This window comes from Aricia agestis, chromosome 16 (assembly GCF_905147365.1).
Source record: "Aricia agestis chromosome 16, ilAriAges1.1, whole genome shotgun sequence".
In the NCBI taxonomy this organism is placed as follows: domain Eukaryota; kingdom Metazoa; phylum Arthropoda; class Insecta; order Lepidoptera; family Lycaenidae; genus Aricia; species Aricia agestis.
Window position 1 is genome coordinate 4958086 of NC_056421.1, and position 24487 is coordinate 4982572.

At 34.1% G+C, this 24487-nt stretch overlaps 1 protein-coding gene across 1 annotated transcript in view; it reads left to right on the forward strand.

The window, feature by feature from the left end:
- Positions 1 to 592: 592 nt before the first annotated feature.
- LOC121735012 (putative uncharacterized protein DDB_G0282133) overlaps positions 593 to 24487 on the forward strand; it is a 30178-nt gene continuing 6283 nt past the window's right edge. Inside the window, exons 1-2 of the mRNA XM_042125680.1 lie at positions 593 to 691; positions 18333 to 21514. Coding sequence (XP_041981614.1) covers positions 593 to 691; positions 18333 to 21514 — 3281 coding nt within the window. The remainder of the gene's footprint in view (positions 692 to 18332; positions 21515 to 24487) is intronic.

Sequence of the window (24487 nt, forward strand, 5' to 3'; positions counted from 1 at the left end):
TAAAAGCGGTTAGCGCCTGCGCGTTTAGACATGGCACTTACACTAATCTTACATTTAAATATTTTATACCCTACCTTGATTTTGAGAAAATACAACGAAATCTTAAAAATAAAATGATTTTGTATCTTTATTTTTTAACTCCATATTAATGTAATTAATTAATTCACAAAAAATGTGCTACGTCAAATTTAAAGTGATACTACTTACTTTTTATCAAAGCCGAAATGGTTTCTCCTCTGTTTATTTATTTATTTATTTAAGGTCGCTTTAACATCAGGGTCATTAGCGACCACAACAAAGAATACATTACAGAAGACTTAAATACATTTGTATAAATTTATCATTTTCAAAAATTTTTGACTTTTAATACATCCATTTTCATCATTTGAACATTCTTTTAGATCGATTCAAAAGAGCGATTCCACAATCACAATTTAGCATGTTTTTTTCGCCAAGAAAATTACAAATTTATGATATACGGTATACCGCATGGTAAATTTAGATCATATTATTAAACTGAACTTATTTATTATAATAATTGATCAATCATAACATTACCTATGATGAACCGATCACATTCCACCAACCAGATATGTTACGAGCGCAGCAGTGGCAAACCTTTTTCTCGTACCTGTCAAACCTGTCAGTTTCCTGGTTCCTGGAAGGCGGAGAGCAGGAAGGAAACGGTCGCGTAACAGATTCGTTCCTAATCGAACCGCGGAACTACTAGGTTCCCGGTCGGTAATTAGTAGGAAATTTAGGGCTAGGGTGTGGCCGATATATGTTGGATTGCATAGCCACTTAGGAAATTAATAATTATTAATAATTAGGTAACATAAGATATTTAGTATCAGTAAAATTGTTTCCTGTATCTTGGTATAAATTCTTAAGATGGTAGTTTTCTATGTCAGGTAAAAGAAAGCTTGTATCAGAAAAAAATAATCCAACTAATAATCGGCCAAGTGCGAGAGGGACTCGCGCACGAAGGGTTCCGTACCGTTATAGAGCAAAAATAGGCCAAAAATTGTGTTTTCTGTATGGGAGCCCCCCCCTTACATTTTTATTTCATTTTACTATTATTTTTAATTATTGAAGTACAGATATAATTAAGGCATTTTGAAAATTTCAAGTGCCTCGTTTGTTGTATAGGAGCCTCCGTAAATACCGTATTAATTTTATTTTGTTTTTAGTATTTGTTGTTATAGCGGCAACAGATATACATAATCTGTGAAAATTTCAGAAGTCTAGCTTTAGCGGTTCTTGAGATACAGCCTGGAGACACATAGACGGACGGACGGACGGACGGATGGACGGAAGGACGGAAGGACGGAAGGACGGAAGGACGGAAGGACGGAAGGACGGGAGGACGGAAGGACGGAAGGACGGAAGGACGGAAGGACCGAAGGACGGACGGATGGACGGACAGACGAACAGACAACGAAGTCTTAGTCATAGGGTCCCGTTTTTATCCTTCAGGTACGGCACCCTAAAAATGGAGTCATCGATAAGGGTGAGGTGGTATTTGTCCAAAAAATAATAGTAAGTATTTTAAAAAGATAAAACTGACTTTAAATTGTACGTAACTGTGAATTAGAATTCCCTATCTCAAAAGCTACTGAACCGATTTTGATGAAACTTGCAGTACTTATTCCCTATTCCCTAAGTTGAACAATACCTGGTACAACAAAAAAGAGTCACTTAAATCAGACTTGCAGTTCTGGAGATATGTGTGCACAAATATAAAAAACATACATTTTTATTCAATAATAATAATATCTATGGACGCTTCACAATACGCCAGTCTGGCCCCGTGCTAAGTAGGTACCTGAAGTTGTGTTACGGGTACCAGACAAGGAAAATATATTTAATACTTTTATACTATAAACATATTTAAGATTTTTATTATAATAATAATATGATACACATATTATAGGTATTTAATACACATCCATGACCCAAGAACTTTGAAAACTTTTTGTTCCGTCGGCGGAATTCGAACCCGTGACCCCCGGCTTGAGCCCCGGCTTGAGCTCACCAACTGAGCCACTGAGGTCATCATACATACATACATACACTTTTGATATTTGGCACATAATTTGTTCAGAAGCTGCTCAAAAACTGGACAGTTCCAAAAATATTACATTGTATACGCGTCGAATTGAAAACCTCCTTTTCTTGAAGTCGGTTATAAAAGAAGCACTAAGTCAGGCCTAGATCTAGTTTAACCCGTTAATAATGTTTTCGCTTTCAGCTTCTGCATGCTTATCGTTCACTATCGTGCGTTATCTCTACAGTATGACAGGCGAGTAACAGTGGGTAGCTGGCAAATGCTCTGCTGCTATAGATAGATATAGATATTATTGTGTGCTAACCAACTGATTTAAATGGTTAAATATTTCAAAGAGTATGTGTGCTAACCAACTGATTAAAAAATGTAAGGTTTCAAAGCGAATATACAAATAAACGGATCCCTTATAGATTTGTCATGTCTGTCCATCTGTCCGTATGATACAGCGACTTTTTTTTAAGGTGCTTACCTACAAATAAAGAATATTATCTTATATCTTTAAACGAGTAATTCTTGTATATACAGTGTGTAACAAAAATAAGTGATAATACTTTAGAGTATGTACATGTTCCTTGTAGAGAGTTCACTGTGAAAGTAGCAGCGCTGAAAGACGAATTTTTTTTTCACTTTTGTATGGGCAAGGGCCCGAGCGTCACGAGTTTCCCCATACAAAAGTGAAAAAAAATTGGTCTTTCAGCGCTGCTACTTTTACAGTGAACTCTCTACAAGGAACACGTACACGCCCTAAAGTATTATCACTTATTTTTGTTACACCCTGTATAATTGGAATCTCGGAATCGGCTCCAACGATAAAATTTAGTATATAATAGGGGGTTTCGGGGGTGCTAAATCGATCTAGCTGAGAATCATTTTTAGAAAATGTCATTTTATTCATGTTTATCGAATACCGAGCAAAGCTCGGTCAAATACATAGCTAGTTAAAAATAAAATGTGCAATAGCTAGGAAGTATGTACTAGTAAACACTACAGAAATTCCTATATTAAGCGAGTTCATGTTGTGTGTAACCGTACACTTTTTTTTCAACATTATAGCCAGCCATAAGCTGCTTTTATGTCAAGAAAGTTTTGTTTTGCTACCACAAAATACCACATAGATAGTAGCGTAGCTCAGCTGGGTTCTTGAAATCAAATTCAGGTACCAGAAATAAAAGGGATGCATGACGTAATACTGCATTGCTCTGACACCTAAAATCAGGCTTATTTTAGATTTTAGATTTAAGCTTATAAGTGCGTTCGATTTAAGCGATCTAGTATGATATACTGTATATTATTTACACTATAAAGCTACGCTATAAGCTTCTCAAACTAATTAGCGCTAATTAGCGCCCGAAGACAAACAAACATCAGTTATAAAATAGTCATAATACCAACACTTAAATAACATAATGAATGATTTTATAGCTATGACCGCAAAGTGCAAACTCTATTATATTATATTATACAGGCTGTAACAAAACAGAGTGATAATACTTTAGGGTGTGTATAAATCCCCTGTATATAGTTGACGAAAGTGTAACTTTTTAACATTTGTATGGGCAAATGACGCTGATGCGCTTGCCACATAAATCACAAAAAATGCTCTTTATCGCTGCTACTTTTACAGTTAACTCAATATTATAAGGGACACATACACACACTAAAGTATTATAACTTTGTTTTGTTACACCCTGCATACTCTGTTTAACACCTAAGCTCACTATAGGACATAGACAGACGACTATTGTGTTACCAATTTAAATATCACGAAGTTGAGTTGTATAATGTATCTAGTTTAAGTATTAAGCATATTACGATAGATAAGTACACTCTTTTGGTCTAGATTTGTTATTTTATTTAGATCATGCTAATATTATTTATGTGAAAGTGTGCCTGTCTGTCTGTTACCTTTTCACGCTCAAACCGCTAAACCGAATTTGATGTAATTTGGTAGGAGGATACTTTGAGTCTCGGGAAAGGACATAGGATACTTTTTATCCTGGAAAAAAAACACGCAATATATATATTTTTTAAATCAAATAAGGGGGCAAACGAGTAAACGGGTCACCTGATGGAAAGCAACTTCCGTCGCCCATGGACACTCGCAGCACCTGCACCTGCAGCTCTTCTGAGCTGCAGGTGCGTTGCCGGCCTTTTAAGAGGGAATAGGGTAATAGGGGAGGGTAGGGATGGGAAGGGAAGGAAAGGGAATAGGGGAGAGTAGGGAAGGGAATAGGGTAGGGGATTGGGCCTCCGGTAAACTCACTCACTCGGCGAAACACAGCGCAAACGCTGTTTCACGCCGGTTTTCTGTGAGAACGTGGTATTTCTCCGGTCGAGCCGGCCCATTCGTACCGAAGCATGGCTTGCCCACGTCTAAGTAATGGAGCGCAACTGGCAATGGAGTTGCAGGCGTCATCTAGTTTAGATAAAAATGAGTTAAAACATACACGGAAGATTATTTTTTACAAGAACGAAGGAAAGTTATCTAATTACTGCATAGTTCAACGAAGAGAGGCAAAGTTGTCGTGGCTTCTGCACCTTTTATTAGAAGTAAGTGTATTAAATAATAAACACCTTTTAAAGCCATTAAAGGCAGACACTTAATTTATTATTATAGAAATTAAACTTGCTAAGGGTCATAAATGTTTCAATAACCTGTACGGTAAATAGGCGTAAGAAAAGAGAAAATAATGCATGCAATATAATAACATTGAAGAAAGCCCTTGAATTCGTCTCGATTTTTTATATAATTATAGAAAAGGTTGACATTAAAAGTGATAAATATGTTTATGTACCGTCGAAAAAAATAGATTCATAGGCAGTTGACGGACCTACGTCAATTGGTCGGATTATGTAAAAATGGTCTCCTTTTTAACATCCGACAAAAAAAAAGGGGTGTTATAAGTTTGACGAGCCCGTCAGTCTGTTTTTCTGTATGTATGTTTGTCGTAGCATTCAAACGGGTGGACCAATTTTGCTAAAATTTTTTAAAATGTGACATTATCGAGCGTGTTCTTAGCTATAATAGTTCATCATCGTCAGCCCCCTCAGCGCTGAAAATTTTGAGATTTATCTACTTAAAATTTTTGAATCAGGGGTTGTCTTTTAATTTCTTAATTTAACGTTGTTGGCCAAGGTTTTGTCTCCATGTGCCATGTCTATTATTTATGTCTATGCCCAATTACGTTTTAAAGATGCTGAGGAATCACGTAAGAGCGAGAATCTATCGGTTCTCGAATTGGCGAACTGGGAAGCGACCAGCATGTTCGTAGGACTGGTCCTATAAATAAGATTCCAGTGGTTCTCAAACTGTTAAGAGTGTTCCAAATAATAGTTCGTTGGTTGATGTTTTTTTTTTATTGGAATTGTTCACATATAGTACGTTCTTATAAAACTCTTACTCTTACTTAAGTATTTAAGCAGAGAATAATTATTTTACAAAATATCTTCTGTTATTGTCATTAAAAAATTTCATGACAGATCTATTCATGTGCGTTATTACTTTTTTAATACAGAATACGGGGGATCTATATCAACAGCCCTGATACAGATCCGTCGTATAAATATTTTATTAGTAAGTGGAATATAATATTGTAACGTTTTTGTAAGATAAATTCTATTAAGTATAACAAAAGATCAAATGTCAAATCAATAGTTTAAATAATCATCAATATTAAAATAAATAACAAATTAGTTTTGTTTCGGGTGATAAATTGCAGATCTTTATCTTCTTAATCTCTGTAATTTTTTATATCAGTGGAGGGAACACAATGTGTGATAAGTATTTTAATATCGAAATACTTGTAGGAGTGTATTGTTTTTTTCTTTTGCATGTAAAATGTAGTTTAAGAGTTAAACCGATAAGGGATTTAATCTATTAAGACTAATGTGATTAATGATTGCAATGTTTAGGGAAGAGTTATGGAATGAAAGACAATGTTTAAATTAACCTGTCGTGTACATAATATAGTATCTATCAGAGAAGTTTATTCATAGGCAGATGGGGGACCCACGTAATTAGGTTGCGTTATTGTCAAATCCAGCTGACAGATCACGACTTACATAATTGAACTGATGGTCTGACCAAATGACATGGGTCGTTTAAATACCTATACCTACCTACCTAAGGAGGAGGTTATATATTCAGCTTTTGTAACAATCATTTTTGTAACCATATGCTTCATCTTCTGGATCAAAGTGCTATAAATTATGCATTTCCAACTACGAATCCAACTTCAATTCACACAAGACCCCCTATAGTTTGGGTGCACCTGGGTTGCACACAAGTGTGCAATACTCGCTTGCATCTCAAGCGCAGCGTGCACCCATACACCTGCATTTCCACGCTCCACCACCCCCGTATATAAGCTATCTCGTACTATCCTTGAACCTCATTTCACCAGCTCAGTGTAATTAGTGCAGTGCAGTGTACAATGTGAACACTTTCCTCCGTCAACTGTGATTGTGTAATGAAAATGAAAGCCCTACTTACCATGGTGAGTTCCCGAATTTCAGAACTGTCGGATGATTCGTATTAGTATAACAATGAATTTATAATAGAAATACAACAAAATATGAAAAAGTAGGAAATACATTATAAGTACAAACTTAAAAACAAACGGTATAGAAAAGGTTTCTTAGTTTACATTTTGTTTCTTTGCATCTTTAAAACGCCTAGGCCACATTTATGGATAGACGATACGGAGAGCGGCACAATGCACGGTATCTATGGGATATTCTTTTGCACATAAGTAATAATAATAATAATAAATATTGTTTATTGTGTACACATGGATCCCATCACATCTCTCTCCGTAGGACTGCTGGAAGATATTTCTATTAGAGATAAGCAGTACCTGTTGTGTCGTCTTTCTTCTCTGTATATTTCATGTAAAAATTTGTGTGTGCAATAAACAGTTAAATAAATAAAAATGAAATTAAAAAATCAAGAACATTTATACATAAAGCAAGCATATCACAATGGCGGCCTTATTACTAATTAGTAATATCTTCCAGGCAACCGGGGGTAGAGGAAACATAATATATACAGGGTGTAACAAAAATAAGTGATAAAATTTTAGGGTGTGTACGTGTTCCTTGTAGAGAGTTCACTGTGAAAGTAGCAGCGCTGAAAGACCAATTTTTTTTTCACTTTTGTATGGGGAAACTCGTGACGCTCGGGCCCTTGCCCATACAAAAGTGAAAAAAAAATACTACTGCGCTACTACTTTCACACTGAACTCTCTACAAGGAACACGTACACACCCTACAGTATTATCACTTATTTTTGTTACACTCTGTATACGACATCAGGTGAATGTGCCATATTATACAGGAAAATATATACATATCAGACTAATATTATTCATGATACATATTATTATACCTAATAAATACACAGATACATACATATCTACCTAGTCTAAAATATATACATGCATACAAACAAACAATATTATTTCAAAAGGATGGAACATTAATTTATATTTCAATATTTATGTAACGTTATCAATAGTCACATTTTACATAATAATTATTGTTAGCGATAAGAGAGAGAATGAATTCAAGTTATGCAATAACTATAATCAATCATCATTATATTTATAAGCAATAGCAAGGAAGTACATACATACTATAAAGTCGCAGAAATACTTGCGTTATAAAGAGGTATCGGGTACTCTTCATAATAAGAGTAACTACTCTTATTATGTAAGTAACTACTACTTGTATAAACAACTGTTTATACAAGGTTTAACAAAAGTAAGTGATAATACTTACGCGCATAAGTCCCCTATATTGAATTCAATGTCAAAAAATCATCTTTTAGTGCTGCCACTTTCACAGTAAACTCTATACAAGGAACACATACACACCTTAAAGTATTATCACTTACTTTTGTTACATAGGTAGATAATATTATGTAGTTTAAACTTTTTCCATATTATAAATCGGTAATTAATATTCTTCATACAGTTAGGTGCTGAATTGTTACTTCTTTTCAGGATGAACATTAAACACCCACTTGGCAAAATGTTGTAACAATTTCACCATCGCAGTGGCATAAGTATAACATGTCGTCATAACGGAGTTTTTCTAATTTATTCGAGTTTATTAAACATCGATTATATTTACATTTCATAGGCTCGAATGGCTTATAATATATTCGAGATCTTAAGTAACTTGCCATTAATTAGGAATGTAAAGTTTTTATAAATCGTTTGGTCGATTTTCCTTGTCTATTAATAATTAATTTTTAAATTCACTTATTACTCACAGTCTCACACAATTTTGTAATGAAAATAAAATAAAGTAAGGAATGATCGATAACAGGAGCGTCTTATTTTGATTAGGTTTTAGTTAATGTTTATATACAAATTGACATTTTAGGAATTAATTGTTTATTTATATAACACTTTTTAAATATACTTAAATGAAATTCAACTATTATACAGTACCTAAATAAATCACATAATTACGTAAATGTAACAACTCCCACACTACAGAGGTTGTAGGTCACTCATATGCCAACGTCTGCTTGGACCAACTTCCGTAGCCTAGTAATAAGCTGATAGGTTGTTTTAAGATACATCTCAAGGTTTAAAGTTTCATCAGCTGTGTGAGGTCATTGACCGCTACATTGATAATTAGCGAGTGTTATGGTAATCGAAATGAAGCACTCTTTTCATAATAATTTATATATTTTTTTGGCTAAACGTAAAATTTAAATTTGATCGAAACGTAACTTCAGAGGCGATTTTAAACTCATTTATATTACGTAGTACTTGTACTACTAGAGGACACCCGAAACTTTGTATCCCTAAAATTAGTTTATCGCACTTGAACCGAAAATTTTTCCGCAACAAAAATATCGAATTTAATATAAATCAATCCAGACAGATACACTTTCGTATTTATAACATAAATAAGGATTAAATAGACTTTTAAAACATTATGATACTCAGTTAGCCTCGTCAGTTGGGGCTACGCTAAAACGTGTGAAATTTTAGCTGACCTTGCTTGCCTAGCTGAACTTTACACGTGGGAGAGCTTGCGCGTGCAAGCGTGCTTCGGCACGAATGGGCCGGCTCCACCGGAGAAATACCACTTTCTCACAGAAAACCGGGGTGAAACAGCGCTTGCGCTGTGTTTCGCCGAGTGGGTGAGTTTACCGGAGGCCCAAACCCTACCCTATTCTCTTCCCTACCCAGCTCCCCTATTCCCTTCCCTTCCCTACCCTCCCCTCTTAAAAGGCCGGCAACGCACCTGCAGCTCTTCTGATGCTGCGAGTGTCCATGTTGTTTTCCGGAAGTTGCTTTCCATCAGGTGACCCGTTCGCTCGTTTGCCCCCTTATTTCATAAAAAACTTTATGTTAGCTAAAATTTCACTCGGTCATTCCCTGATTCCCACAAACAAGTTAACAAAACCGTTTCATAAACAACATGACGTGTTGCAAAAGCAATTGACTCTTTTGATCTAATATTACGAGCCATTACTGAGATCAAACGCGGGGTATAAATCAAAAGAAATTTGAATAATTGCGCAACAAGATATATTTACATTCATTAACAACTAAAAACCTTAGGGAAATAATGTCGCTATGTTGCAGGCAGTAAAGACAATTAGGCCAGAAATGTTGTTCCTAAATTTTTTTTTATAATACTGTTATCGCCGAAAAGTATTTATTCCCAATGTAAACGATTTGTCCATATGATTTTTGGATACTTTAAAAATATAGTTATCTAAGATTTTTTTGTTACCTACCACTTCATAAATTGCGTGAGACGTCATGCAACACTGTCAATTCAATACAAATTCAAAAGTACATCTACGCGTCGCGTTGCGGTCTGATTTGACCCTTAGGGTTAATTCAGACTGCAACGCAACGCGTACATGCATTTATAAATTTGTATGAATTTGACAGATTTGCAAGACGTCTCACGCAATTGAAATCTGTCAATTTAGCACAAAAGAAATGCATTTACGCGTCGCGTTGCGGTCTGAACCCTTAGTGTTTAAGCGTAAAATATTTTGCATAGTTTCAGGTAATATTTGTATTCGAATTAACAGAATAATACTAACTTTTGTTCGGATAATCCTTTAATTACTAGGTGATAGGTAGATAATCAAAATAATTAAAAATAAAAATGTTTTTATTCAGATTCGGGTATTTGAAGTTTACACAAGAAAACAGTTATAACGTACTTAGTAATGTTCATTGTAATTTAATAAAAAACAATATAAAGACTAGTTTTCTATGAATATAATTTTAGAATTGCTTTAATTAGACGTGGGAGAGCCATGCTTCGGGATGAATGGGCCGGCTCGACCGGAGAAATACCACGTCCTCACAGAAAACCGGCGTGAAACAGCGCTTGCGCTGTGTTTCGCCGAGTGAGTGAGTTTACCGGAGGCCCAATCCCCTACCCTATTCCCTTCCCTACCCTCCCTTATTCCGTTCCCTTTCCATCCCTACCTTCCTCTATTACCCTATTCCCTCTTAAAAGGCCGGCAACGCACCTGCAGCTCTTCTTATGCTGCGAGTGTCCATGGGCGACGAAAGTTGCTTTCCATCAGGTGACCCGTTTGCTCGTTTGCCCCCTTATTTCATAAAAAAAAATTAAAAAAAATTAAGAGCTCACCTGACTCTAAAAATCAAACATCGTCCTTCTCTCTTCACACTCACGCCCGTCTTTCATATGCCAGGTGAAAAAGGACGGCGCGGAATCATCGCCGAGTTAGTTTTACTTGAATAAAAGACGAACTATAATGATTATGAAAAAAGTGTTTTGAGCAAATATATAGGTTTTATCAATACCTTTTTAGATATTAAAAAATATTAAAGAAAAGACAGCAAACTTCGAAGATCCAAGCAAAAATGTGTCTAAAACAACGTTTTTTGTATACAAGAAACTATCGAGCATTTTTTGAGTAATCGTGTTTTCGTCTTGAGCATTTAATCTTTATTAACTGAAGTTACTTGTGTCAAAAAATCAGTTTTCTAGACCTTACAGATTTTGAGATCTAGGTTAAAGTATGTAGTCAAGTTAGGGTCATATGGGCTCTTAACCCTAAACCAGCGTTGCGAACTGTGTTCGCAACAGATGCTGAGTAGGCGCCCGCGCCAGTTTAGTGGACTCAATATTGAAATGTTTTTGATAATTATTTGTTTTTAATATAAGTACTTCTATTGTTTTACTAAATAAAGTTTCTTTTCGTCTAAAGTAGTTAGTGCCTTTCGTGTAGCCCGTGTCGTAACCAGACATAATAAAACTTTGCGACAATTTCATTTTAACCGTAACTTGAACAGCTGATTGGTTTTATATGGAAATATTCCAAATTCACTTTGCGTAACAGATCTAATATAGAGCCGAAGTTCGAAGAATTCGATAAAATGTCAAAGACGCAACAACATAGTGGCTATTAATCTATATTTTATAATCGTTATTTTATATATTTTAGCAGCATACAAAATTAAGAAAGTTTAATTATTGTTTAATTATTTATTTATAGATATTTTTTTATCAACAATATCTAATTATTTCACAATAATATGAAGTATTGGACAAGAAATTTGAAACAAATAATGATACTTATAGTTTTGTGTTTAGATTTGTGTTGCTTTACGATATTTTTCTAAGACACCATAAACTTTTACAAATAGTGGCGCAGTTGTTAAACTAGTATCTTTCCGCAGTCACTGGGGCAATAGTATTTATAACTATAGGCGAAAGTGCTCTGTTTTATAATATAAAACAAGTTTTATTACGATTTAGTTATCGTATTATTCTTATTAGGTTTGGACAAAAGTTAACAATTAATGACAACAATATGAATCTTTTTTATTTTGCAATTATGTCCTTCTCCGTAGCATACTTTATCACTCTGAGGAATCAGGAAACCTTATATTTAGTCGCTTTTAAGCATTTGTATATTAACCCACTATTTCTTTTTGTTGAGTTATGAATTCAGTCAAGACTGAATTAAGACATGTACTATAGATCACTTAGAACAAGTTCATGACTTTCTAGAACATGACTACCTACATTCATATTACTCAATACGTAATTTTTTTGTGGGATGATACACAAAATATACTCGATTTATACCCTGTTTGTTTTTGTTTATCAAGCTACTTTTACAATGTATTTTACATAATTTCGAAAACATTGTATAAAAATACTGTGTACCTATAGATCTTTTGGTATGAGTTCCAAAAAGTTATTATGTTTATTGCACATGCAATAAACATAATGAGGAGTCTAACGTCTTTATAATTTATTAAATTATTATCTGTTTAGTGCCAAAACTTTAACAAGAGGTTTATTAATTCATTCCCTACTGATGTTTCATGTTACGGTTAAAGATAAAAATCTATTAGTTTTTATAGTCATTTTATGGTTAGGCCATACCAAATATATTTGTATTAATTAAGCCGGCAAATTAATAAATTAAGTAAGTTATAATATATTATGTATAGTAGCTGGAAGCTTGTGAAATGTATTTAATTTTTTGTTCAAGGCAAAAGTTCAGCCACAAGAAGGCATTTTTTGTACGACATTGATGTCAGTGAAAAATTATATATTTTTTTAAAATATATAAGTAGGTACGTTGGCACCACGTATATTTGATAAAAAATGTATCCCGATTTTTAAAGTGTTTGCTGTAGGGTTGAATTATAAAGCACTTCTAAAGTGTACTAGATCAGTTAGATTCTTACAATATGTGGTCATTAAAAAGGATAAAGTTTATATAATATTATTTTTAGACAAGTAATCGTACAATGTGGCTAGTTTCAGTGTGGCAAGAGAGTTGAAGAGAGAACGTGCATATTATAACACTAAATCATCTGGTCTAAACTATAGCTGTTATGTTACAAAATATTCAATTTAGAGTGTGAAAAAGACAAATCATCTAACATTAAATAAAATATAACACAATCCCCGCGTTCCATTTGATGTTAAAAACGATCAAAACGCTCAAAATATATTTTGAGCGTTTTGATCGTTTTAGCATCAAATTGAACGCGGGGAATATAGTTTAACATTTACAAATATGGGAAAACCACTTGTCCGAGCGTTGCGTGGTTGCGTAGGCGCATCTTGTCGTAGATTATGTCTACGCGAAACATATTATGACACTTATGATTTATAGCACGATACAGAGTGGTGAATTGGTTACAAACAATTTCCTTTTACTTTTTACCAAAGAAATAAAGTCAACGATAAGCTACTTAGCTAAAAAGTGTTAAAACAATTTTTAAAATGTTAAAATGTAATTCTTGCAAAAATTGTAATTTCCCGCTCGTTAGCTTTAAAACGAAATAAACTTGCTATAATATCTGCTTAATAAAGGGCCTGGCCTGTCATAAAAAGCTTTTTTAACGTATTAAAAAAAGAGTTATTTTTCATGTCTTATTTAAAATTTAGCTCATTTTTCGATGACGTGACATGAAAGAAAAAAATATAAAAAAATGCTTTAATATTTATAAAGTACCTACTTAACCAACAGCTGATTTAGAAATACGCCATTTTGGTTTTAAGCAACCTTTCTAGCTTTAGGAGACCTCCATATTTTGCACTTACGTAACAGTCACACATGGTACATTACATAAACCCATAACTTAAGGGTTACTTCCCATTATGTAACTCATGAGTTATTGAATGCTAGCTTTCAGCTCCTGACAGTAACCTAGGGTCAGAGAAAACCAACAGGTTGCCTGTCGCATGACCTATGCAACCGGATGAGTTAGGTTCCCTATGAGTTAGGAGTCTTCATTGCTTTCTAATAGAAACTTTGTAAGAGATATGGTTTCGTGCGACGATTTATTTTAAATCGTTTATCATTGAAAAAAAAAACTTAATTAATATATTAATACAGAATCAAACAATACGCAAAATACTTTTCAATTATTTTTATTTATTTTATTTATTTAAATGCACAAAACACATTACAATCCCAACTAAACACAAATATAATAAGTATTTAAGTGTAAGATCTTGATCGTAACGTAATAAATATGTGCACACATTAAAATTAAAAACATTAAAAAAACATTAAACTAGCAAAATTTTTTGGTTTCAAAGTTAACTCAATACATTTGGACGTTACTTATTTCACTTATAACTTGCTGAGGTAAATATGCTATGGAGTAATATGTCTTTGACGATTTTAATATATTTTTTACAGTTGTGTTCAAAAATGTCCAACTTTGAGCTATCTTTATATTGTCATCTCATTCATTATATTGTCTAGCCATACGTGTTAAAGGGTTAAAGTAAGAAATATTATTTTATAGACCCGTAAAGCAAATAAAATTTGTACGATGAGCTCTACGAGCACTAAACTTGCACAGATAGTAACTCCGACGAATCGACAATGTGATTTACAATTTTATAGAAGAACTAGCTGTTGTCCACGACTTCGTCCGCGTCAACATTAGTATAAAAACAAAAATGGATAGTCCGCTAACAAATATGAAAAAAGTAAAATATAACCTCCTCCTTTTTGGGAGTCGGTTAAAAAGTAGCCTAAGTTACACCTTACTACATCAGCTATCTACCAAAAAAAATCCAGGCAAAATAGCTCCAGCCGTTTCAGATTAGCCGGAACAAACAGACAGACAGACAGACATACAGACAAAAACTGTAAAAATTGTTGTTTTGGTGTATGTAGCGTACATAGATTCATATGCATGTAGTAAAAAACGGTTTTTTCAATATTACAAACAGACACTCCAATTTTATTTATATGTATGTATGTATGTATAGATGTGTAGATAATAAGTCAATAAATATGCGTCTAGTTTCAAGAGTCTCTATTTTGAAATGTATAAACCTAATTACTTCTGGATATCAACTTTTAGTCTATACTAGCTGTTGCCCGCTACTATGGAGTAGCGGGACCGCGTGGACTTCAGTTTATAGCGTTCGGTGGACTTCAGTTTATAGCGTTCGGTGGACTTCAGTTTATAGCGTTCGGTGGACTTCAGTTTATAGCGTTCGGTGGACTTCAGTTTATAGCGTTCGGTGGTTCCCGTTTCCGTGGGAATTCCGGCCTCCGGGATAAGATATACGTTACTACAAAGTTTCCTCAATATATAATATTTATAATAAACAAAATTGGTGTCAAATTTCAAAGCCATAACCCCCCCCCCCCCCCCATTACAATCCTTTTTTTTCAGTAAAAAAAGTTGCCCTTTCCTTTCTCAGGCTAACTGTGTACAAAATTTCATTACAATTGGTTCAGTAGTTTTGGCGTAAAAGAAAGACAGACAGGCAGAGATACTTTCGCATTTATAATAATACTAGCTGTTGCCCGCGACTTCGTCCGCGTGGACTTTAGTGTATAGTTGTTCCCATACATCGATTGAGTCGTTTACGCGCAAATCAGAAAAGTATATAATTGTGTGGGAACCGCACATTTTTCCGGGACAAAATCATTCCTTGTCCCAGATTCAAATTAGTATCTCCAATCTCCATGCCAAATAGTTAAGGCAACAATCATAAAAGTTTATTGTGCGGGAACCGTATATTTTCCGGGATAAAAAGTATCCCTTGTCCTTTCCCCAGACTGAAAGTATTGCCACACTAAATTTCATCAAAATAGATTGAATAGTTTATGCGATAATCATAAAAGTTTATTGTGCGGGAACCGTACATTTTCCGGGACAAAATTAGTATTCCTTGTCCGTTCCCGAGACTCAAAGTATCTCCATACCAAATTCCATCAAAATAGATTGAATAGTTTACGCGCAAATCATAAAAGTATATTGTACAGTAACCGTACATTTTCCGGGATAAATGTGATGTCATGACCACGCGAAAAATAACGTTTCGCGCAGCTTCGCCCTCGTAATTTAGATATTTCACAGAAAATTAGTCCACGAAAAATAGCCTATGATCCTTCACGTGGTCTACTTCTTATTTGTGCCAAATAACAGAAAAATTGATCCAGTAGTTCGTGAGATAAGCCCTTTCAAATAATTTCCCCCGTTTTTTTCTACATTTTCCTCTATTTCTTCGTTCCTATTAGTCTTAGCGCGATAAAATATAGCCTTTAGCCTTTCTCGATAAATGGGCTATCTAAAACTAAAAGAATTTTTCAAATCAGACCAGTAGTTCCTGAGATTAGTGCGTTCAAATAAGCCATTTCAAATAATTTCTCCCGTTTTTTCCACACTTTCCTCTATTTCTTCGTTACTTTTAGTCTTAGCGCGATAAAATATAGCCTATAACCTTCCTCAATAAATAGGCTATCTAAAACTGAAAGAATTTTCCAAATCGGACCAGTAGTTCCTGAGATTAGCGCGTTCAAACAAACAAACAAACAAACAAACTCTTCCCAATTATAATATTAGTATAGATTATTAGTATAGATTAATTTAGCATTTTGAGTATTAATTTTTGAAGTTTCATTTAGTTTAAATAATCCAGACACATTTATTAATATGCCTTACAAAAAATAATTAATAGAGGTTTTATTACTATCTAGTTCAGGGGTTCCCAAACTTAGTTTGTCTACCGCCCACTTTAAGAACAAAATTATGTAATAGCGCCAAAAATTGTTTCAATTTAAAATGCATTCATATGAAATGAAATAACAAATCACCCCCTTTTTTTTTAAATAATCCAGACACATTAATTAATATGCCTTACAAAAAATAAATAATAGAGGTTTTATTACTATCTAGTTCAGGGGTTCCCAAACTTAGTTTGTCTACCGCCCACTTTAAGAACAAAATTATGTAATAGCGCCAAAAATTGTTTCAATTTAAAATGCATCCATATGAAATGAAATAACAAATCACCCCCTAAGCCTCTACACAACGCACAACGTTATCGTCCACTTTGGGAAAGGCTGATCTAGTTACTAAATATGCCAGATACCACACAGCACAGTTTTTCAATCGGTTGTTTTCGATCTTTTTAATTTATTTATGAAGCCTAAATGCCTTATCGCATAAGATCTAGAGATAACATTAGGTTTGTCTTTGGGTCAGCACACCGGAACGAAATAAATTTAGGTACGACTCCACGGTGCAGATAAATGTTTTTTTCGTTTGTCAGCAAGATATCTACAGAAATATAATATAAAATCATAAAGATGGTATGATTGAACGTAGTCTAATTAATATTAATAAGTAAAAATATTACGATAGGTTTTACGAAAGAGAGAACTAAAAAATTATGCTAATTTGTGTAATTTAACATCCTAAAGTTAATGTTACAAATTATTGTAATTTTACACTTGATATTATGTTATTTATTATATCATAACATCAAAAGCTCATCGCCTAAGCACCTTGTGTCATCTTGTTCTAATTTTTTATGTGAATTGCATAAACTGTCAGATTTCTATTAAGATTACAGAGCATATTTGAGACAGATAGACTGATAGATAACAATATTTCACAGTATAATATCTATATATATATATATATATATAAAACTGGATTTTCTATTATGTTAGTAACGCTAAAACTTGAAAACGGCTGAATGGATTGGGCTAATTTTAGTCTTAAAATATTCGTAAAAGTCCAGGGAAGATTTTAAAGTGACACGAAGTTCACCGGGACAGCAAGTAGTCTATAAAACTATTACCTATTAATAATTGTTGATGCGAAAGCAAGTCTAATATCTGTCTGTCTGTTTATCACGTACTAACCACAGAAACAATATTGATATAATTTGGTTCGGAGAAAAAAAGCGTAGTTTTTGACATTTCAAATATATTCTATGTCGTATGTGGTTTGCTGGTATGCATATTCGCGTCGCGTATTATTTAGATGTGATCTCACCCTGCAAAGAAAGGCATAATAAATTGTATGTATTATACACCTTATAAGATAAATGAAGTACTTAGTAGGGTTAACCTTCCGTTCATCGCACGCCCTTTCGAAGCTCGTGGAAAGCTCGCGCTGAACTTTGACTTTCATTGTTTCACTTCCTTACGAGCTTAATGCGCCAATGAAAGCTATCACAACTAGTTATTACCTTATGATCTCTTCATATGAAGTACTTAGAATTTATTGTCATGGTTTTTTGATTGTAGAGATGATGTACAACTGTACAATTATATAAGAAACTTAAAAAAATTGTAACACTAGAATGATGTTGCGTATATTATACATTTATTTATTAAAATCTATTCATATTGATATTTAAAAAGTAACATAGATTTGACTTACAATATTAATGATACTCATAATAAAAGTCTGATATTATGATAATAATTTGACAAATAAATTGAATATTTTTGTTTCAGATACGGGTAATATTTATTATCCTTCTCTTCCGAAAAACATACTGTCAAGATGGATACAGCGAGCAAGATATACTGCGCTACCAGCAAATGGCTGCCAACGACGGCCACGACCAAATCACTGGCTACAGCAACATAGGACAGCGAGACAACAGCCACCTCTACAACTCCGGCAGCCAACAATACCATGTCACTGAAGATGCAAACAAAAACGAAGATGACTATCGACACGAGCGTAGAAGCAGAAAAGTGTATAGAATAAAGAATCCGTTTCAACAAACAGAAGATAATGAGAAGCAGGAAACTCCTCAAGATGTAGACACGAGCGCCAGCAACCAATACGCAGCGATACAGTACTCGCTGCCACCGGAGCAGTTTCTGGCGCAGATGAAGGCAGAAGGTCAGTACCAGCAGTACTCGACGCCGTCACCGGCCCCATCGTATACTGCAACACCACAGCCATATCAATATTCCACTGTCTCTGCCTCAGGCTACGATAACAACCCTCAACCTAGTTACAATGGAAGAGCTGAATCCAGAACGTACTCTCCGACCTATAATAACAACAACTTCCAATACAACGGAAATCAATACAATCAAGATGTAGTAGCCAGCACTCCTATATCCACTTACTTATCAACAGCTCTACCCAGCAATCAATATCTTGGCACCCCTGCAAATACTTATCTATCTAGTCCTGCATCAGTATACTTGTCCAGCCCTCAAAGTGTACAGCAATATGTATCTTCACCTGTGTCGTTCGATTACAACAACAGAGTTTCAACGATTGGAAGTGAACCCTTGAACTACCCCAGCGAGGCAAATAAAAGAATTCAAATAGATCATTATGATAATTCTGGCAACATTATAAGATACTCTAATAATAATGTGCAAGGTCAATACCACAATGAATTACCTTCATCTACTATTTCACCGACTGCTGCATATTATGACAATAAGCAAGAATCTTATAACAACGGAAACGTTGATACTAATCAAGCTCAATACAACAATTTAAAATATAACACAATCCAATCGAATAGTAAACAAGATTCCAATATTGAAAATATAAATAGCGATACTCATAGAATTGGTAGTATGCCAGCTGCGAATAATGTATATTTAAATTTTGTTAAGCCAGATTATCAGATTTTGAATAATAATAACTATAAAAACCAAGAACAAGAATCACCTAGTTCGACTCCATCGTACTCTCACGGTGATTATGGTTGGAAACTATCTGATAAAAGACCAAATTATGGTCCAGAATCAACTACGCCTGCAAACAACTTCCACTATCAAATACACAGCGTGCAACCAGACACGGGAGCTTTCAGTCAAGTAAGATTCCAAATGGATTCAGGAAAAGATTACGGCTATGATCAGACACCTAGGCCATCAAACAACAAAATTGATCCAGAAGAGTTTGCTAAGGCAGCGGCTAAAGCTCATGAAAATTACAAGCAAACGCTGAAAGCTACTAGCTATGCATCCAATTCCCAGTATAACAGTAACTATTTTGCTAACAACCCATACTTGAATTCATACTTTGTGCAATCTAATAAACAGAAGCAAACGTATGATGATGTCCCTAATCAAAATAATAACCAAAACTCTCCATATGATTTAGTTACTGCCTCACCATATTACTATACAAGCCCTCGAGAAAACTTATATGATTCTAAGCAAAAGTTACCATTCGACCATGACAAAGCTTTAAAGAACATAGTTCCAATAGATGTATCGAATGTGGTACAACAACAAAATGGCTTACTTAGAGTGAATTCCATATCAGATTCATTAAATAAACTCAATTTATACAACATTGGAAAGGATCATAGTGAAGGTGTTCAGCAGTCAACTCCTGCAAATGATGCTATTTATTACAAAGACAAAAACTCTTTCTTCAGTTTAAATTTGAAACCTAAACCAGAGCATTATGAACAAGACAGATTAAAACAACCGGATGCAGTCTCAACATACTATGGCAAAGAACAAGGTCTTGATTCACTTTACAATAACGGATTGTATTCTACTAATAAAAGATTTGTAGATCAACGTAATAGCAATCCAAATCAGGTTTCATATAATAACCAGGATAACGCAATATCTTCAGCAAATAATATTCAACAAAGCTTAAATCGGCCCAATCAACAGTCAGACGCATCTGGATTTTTAAAATTTAATGATATACCTCATAGACTAACTGAAGCTTACACAGCAGAATCACTACGAATGAACAACAATAACAACAATAACAACTTTGATCAAAATAATTTGCCAAATCCATTACCTTTAAGGCTCAACCAAAATGTTGATAATCATCACCTAGATGTTGCTACCGAAATTCTTGGGAAGCTCATGGCAAACAAGGGAGGCAATTTAAATAGGCCCGACTTCGACCAACAAGCCGCTCTAGCAACTATTAATGGCCTGAAAATAGCTAATCCTTATAACGTCGATCTAAGCTTAGTAGCTGATATGTTAAAAGGTAAATCGAACTTAGATTCTAGCCAGCTATTTAATTTACGAGACAACCCAAGTATTCCACTCAAATTTGATGTTTCTCAGTTACAACAAATGAATTCATTTAAAAACGACAACCCACTAAGTTTGAGCAGCGCTCTCAGTGTCCTAGCAAATCCTTACTACGATATTTATAACGGTGGCAGATTTCCCTACCAAGGCGTGAAATATTCACGCAGCGAAGAAGAAGCAGAAAATATTCCAATAGCAGATGCTTCAAGCAACCTCTCAATCGGTGCTGTTATAGACGGAGAAGAAACCGTACATATTCCAGAAGAATCGAGTATGAATGAGAACCAGGAAGACAATAATCTAGCAAACATAGAGTCGGAAAAGTCAAGAGTGATATTAGATACAGAATCAAGAATAGTAAGCGGTAGAGACAAACATTTCAACAGTCCATATTCAAAGAGACAACCACATGGAAGAAAGTATCCTAAAAATGAAGTACACGAGCCATACCCACTTCTGAAACCTCCGCCACCGCTGCGATCAAATCGTTTCGGTGATAAGAACAGACGTCGATTACACAAGCATAAAATTTTAAGAGTCTTAAAAACTGAACCACTTTTCGAAGCGGGAGCCTTAAATGTGGAAGAATTCAATTCAAGATCTGATACGTTTCCCGAAAGAGACATAGAAATAGGTGGAACACTAACGTAAGCTATATTATTTACACATTTTAAGAGGCTTCAAAAATCCACATTTTGGTTGGTTTGTGACAAAAAAAATAGCTGTATCAAAATAAAACTGTCACGAGAAGATGTATTGTACTCTAACTTTGCCCTGTAATTAATAAAATATCCAGACTTTAACTAAGTATAACCTATCGGTAATCTTCTTAAAAATTAGGTTTTGATTATTTTCTTTATATTCTCAGTCAAGCCAGTATAATTTTTTTCTCTGTTTTCAATAGAATGTAATGACATGAAATTGGCATTTATTCAAATAATTGTTTTGCATTGTAAATAGTAAAGTAAGTAATAATAATTATTCACTACATTTAATGCTAGAAGTACGAATAATGTATTCACAAAATTACCTGTAAGTTGTAAATATGTAATTGTAAGTTTATGTTAAATTAATATTAAATAGTTTTTAATTTGTAATGTGATGAGTTTTTTTAGCATTTTTGTGCTATACTTATTTAACCATTCTTGTTATGTTGTTACAAATAAATTGTGTTTTACAAAATATATCTATTTTATTTACGAACCCATTTCTGGTTCCATAATATTTCATTTGATATAGATATATTGTTTATTTATAAAATGCTTCATTTTATTACGATAATTTCTGATGAAAGCAAAATAAGTAAAATAAATAAATTACATAATATATTTTACGTATTAAAATATTGTAAATTAATTCATCATATTTATCTATTTCACTCACTCAATGCAAAACCAAATACTTCTTTTTTAGCTGTAAAATCCGTCATAAAGTCTCTTCTTCAATAAATTATTTTTGATGTATTTTTATTTGTAACTTGAAATATTCATCTTTGAAATTCTAAAGTCGTTGAACATGCAATTGTTATATTATATTTTTCGCACAGCATCAATATAATTACAAGATATTCAGCTAATAAGTGAAAACAATATTAATTAGTCCAGATAATGATCTGTGAGTGCGTGCGTCGTGTGATGTCACTCGTTTCACATTCCAGGGTTTCACTCGGTGGTAATGAACTTGGGTCATTGTTACTCTAATTCTGATATAATCTTTTAAAGATGACATTTTATCTTTTAATAAATAAATAAAGAAAAATACGATTTTTCTATTTTTTCAATATTAAAAAAAAGATCTTTGTAACGTAAATAATTATGGATAATGATGTTTTTGTTTCCATTATTACTTTTAGGCATAATTACTAAAATTTATTTCAAAATGATATGATTCTGACGAGTCGCGACTGCGTTGATGTCTTTTCAATAGAATCTTATTTACTTGTATTGTATGAAATAGTTTCCGGACACATAATATTATAATGCATTAATACCGTTGCTTAAACATTAAACAATATTTAAAATTGTAATTCAAATATGAATTTTCATAGACAGTTCACTACATATTTCACGAAATAGTATTATCATTATACCAGATAACGCCCGCAACTGCTTTGCACCAGAATTCGTTTATCACGTGGGAACCGTCCATTTTTAAGGGATAAAATGTATCCTAGGCCCTTTCCCGGGACTCAAAGTATCTCCATGTCAAATTTCAGCAAAATCGGTTCAGGATATAAGAACATTATATACTTACTCTTACGAGTAAAACTTGCGGCATTGATTTAGTTACGATTGAAATTTTCAAAGTAAAATATCATTGACTCTGAAAAATTGAGTTCGAGCTATTAAATAGTAGGTGTATGACATATTATTATAGTTTGAGAGTACAGACGCAACAGTACTGAGTGGCGTGAGACATCGCGTGCGGACGTTTCGCTTTCTGAGTGAGAAATGTCCTCGCAGCGCGCCAGTCGCTAGATCAGATAAAGATGCACAGTTTTATGTAACATTCATTAATATTTGTGAAATATATTTTCAAAGTTTACGAATGATGCTATCTTTTAAAATAACGTTTGGGTTTTTTTAGTTGTTCTTTTAAAAGTTACTAGCTATTTACTAGCGATAAAACACGAATAAAATGACATTTTCTAAAAATGATTCCTAGCCAGATCGATTTATCGCCCCCGAAACCCCCTATATACTAAATTTCATGAAAATCGTTGGAGCCGATTCCGAGATTCCAATTATATATATATACATATATATTTACAAGAATTGCTCGTTTAAAGATATAAGATTTAACTTTTGTGTGGAATAGCGCGATCTAAACAGCCACTTCTGGAATTTCGTTAGCAAATCTACACTATTAATATAAATGCGAAAATGTGTCTGTATGTCTGTCTGTTACCTCTTCACGCCCAAAACCACTGAATCGATATTGCTAAAATTTTGTATGGAGATACTTTTAATCCCGGAAAATTTACGATTCCTTCGCTATAATGAATCTCTGTGCAATGGAGTTGTGGGCATCAACTAGTAAGTAGTATTTTACCTTAACACATAAGATAGTTATTAAACTAAAGGAGTGACGAAATTATTTCAGTTCGAAAACGCTATATTTTATTGTGGTTGTTTTATTAGTTTCACTCATAATCTCCATCCATTTTATGATTGGTACACATTCTAAACGTGGGAGAGCCATGCTTCGGCATTAATGGGCCGGCTCGACCTTAGAAATACTACGTCCTCACAGAAAACCGGCGTGAAACAGCGCTTGCGCTGTGTTTCGCCGAGTGAGTGAGTCTACCGGAGGCCCAATCCCCTACCCTATTCCCTTCCCTACCCTCCTTTATTCCGTTTCTTTTCCATCCCCACCTTCCCCTATTACCCTATTCCCTCTTAAAAGGCCGGCAACGCACCTGCAGCTCTTCTGATGCTGCGAGTGTCCATGGGCGACGGAAGTTGCTTTCCATCAAGTGACCCGTTTGCTCGTTTGCCCCCTTATTTCATAAAAAAAAAACTAAGGTTGGGTTGCACCAACTAACTAAAGCTATAACTGTAACTTTAACTGTTAAAATGCAAAATGTCAAATCTTTAGTTAAAGTTAAAAATGGACGCCAT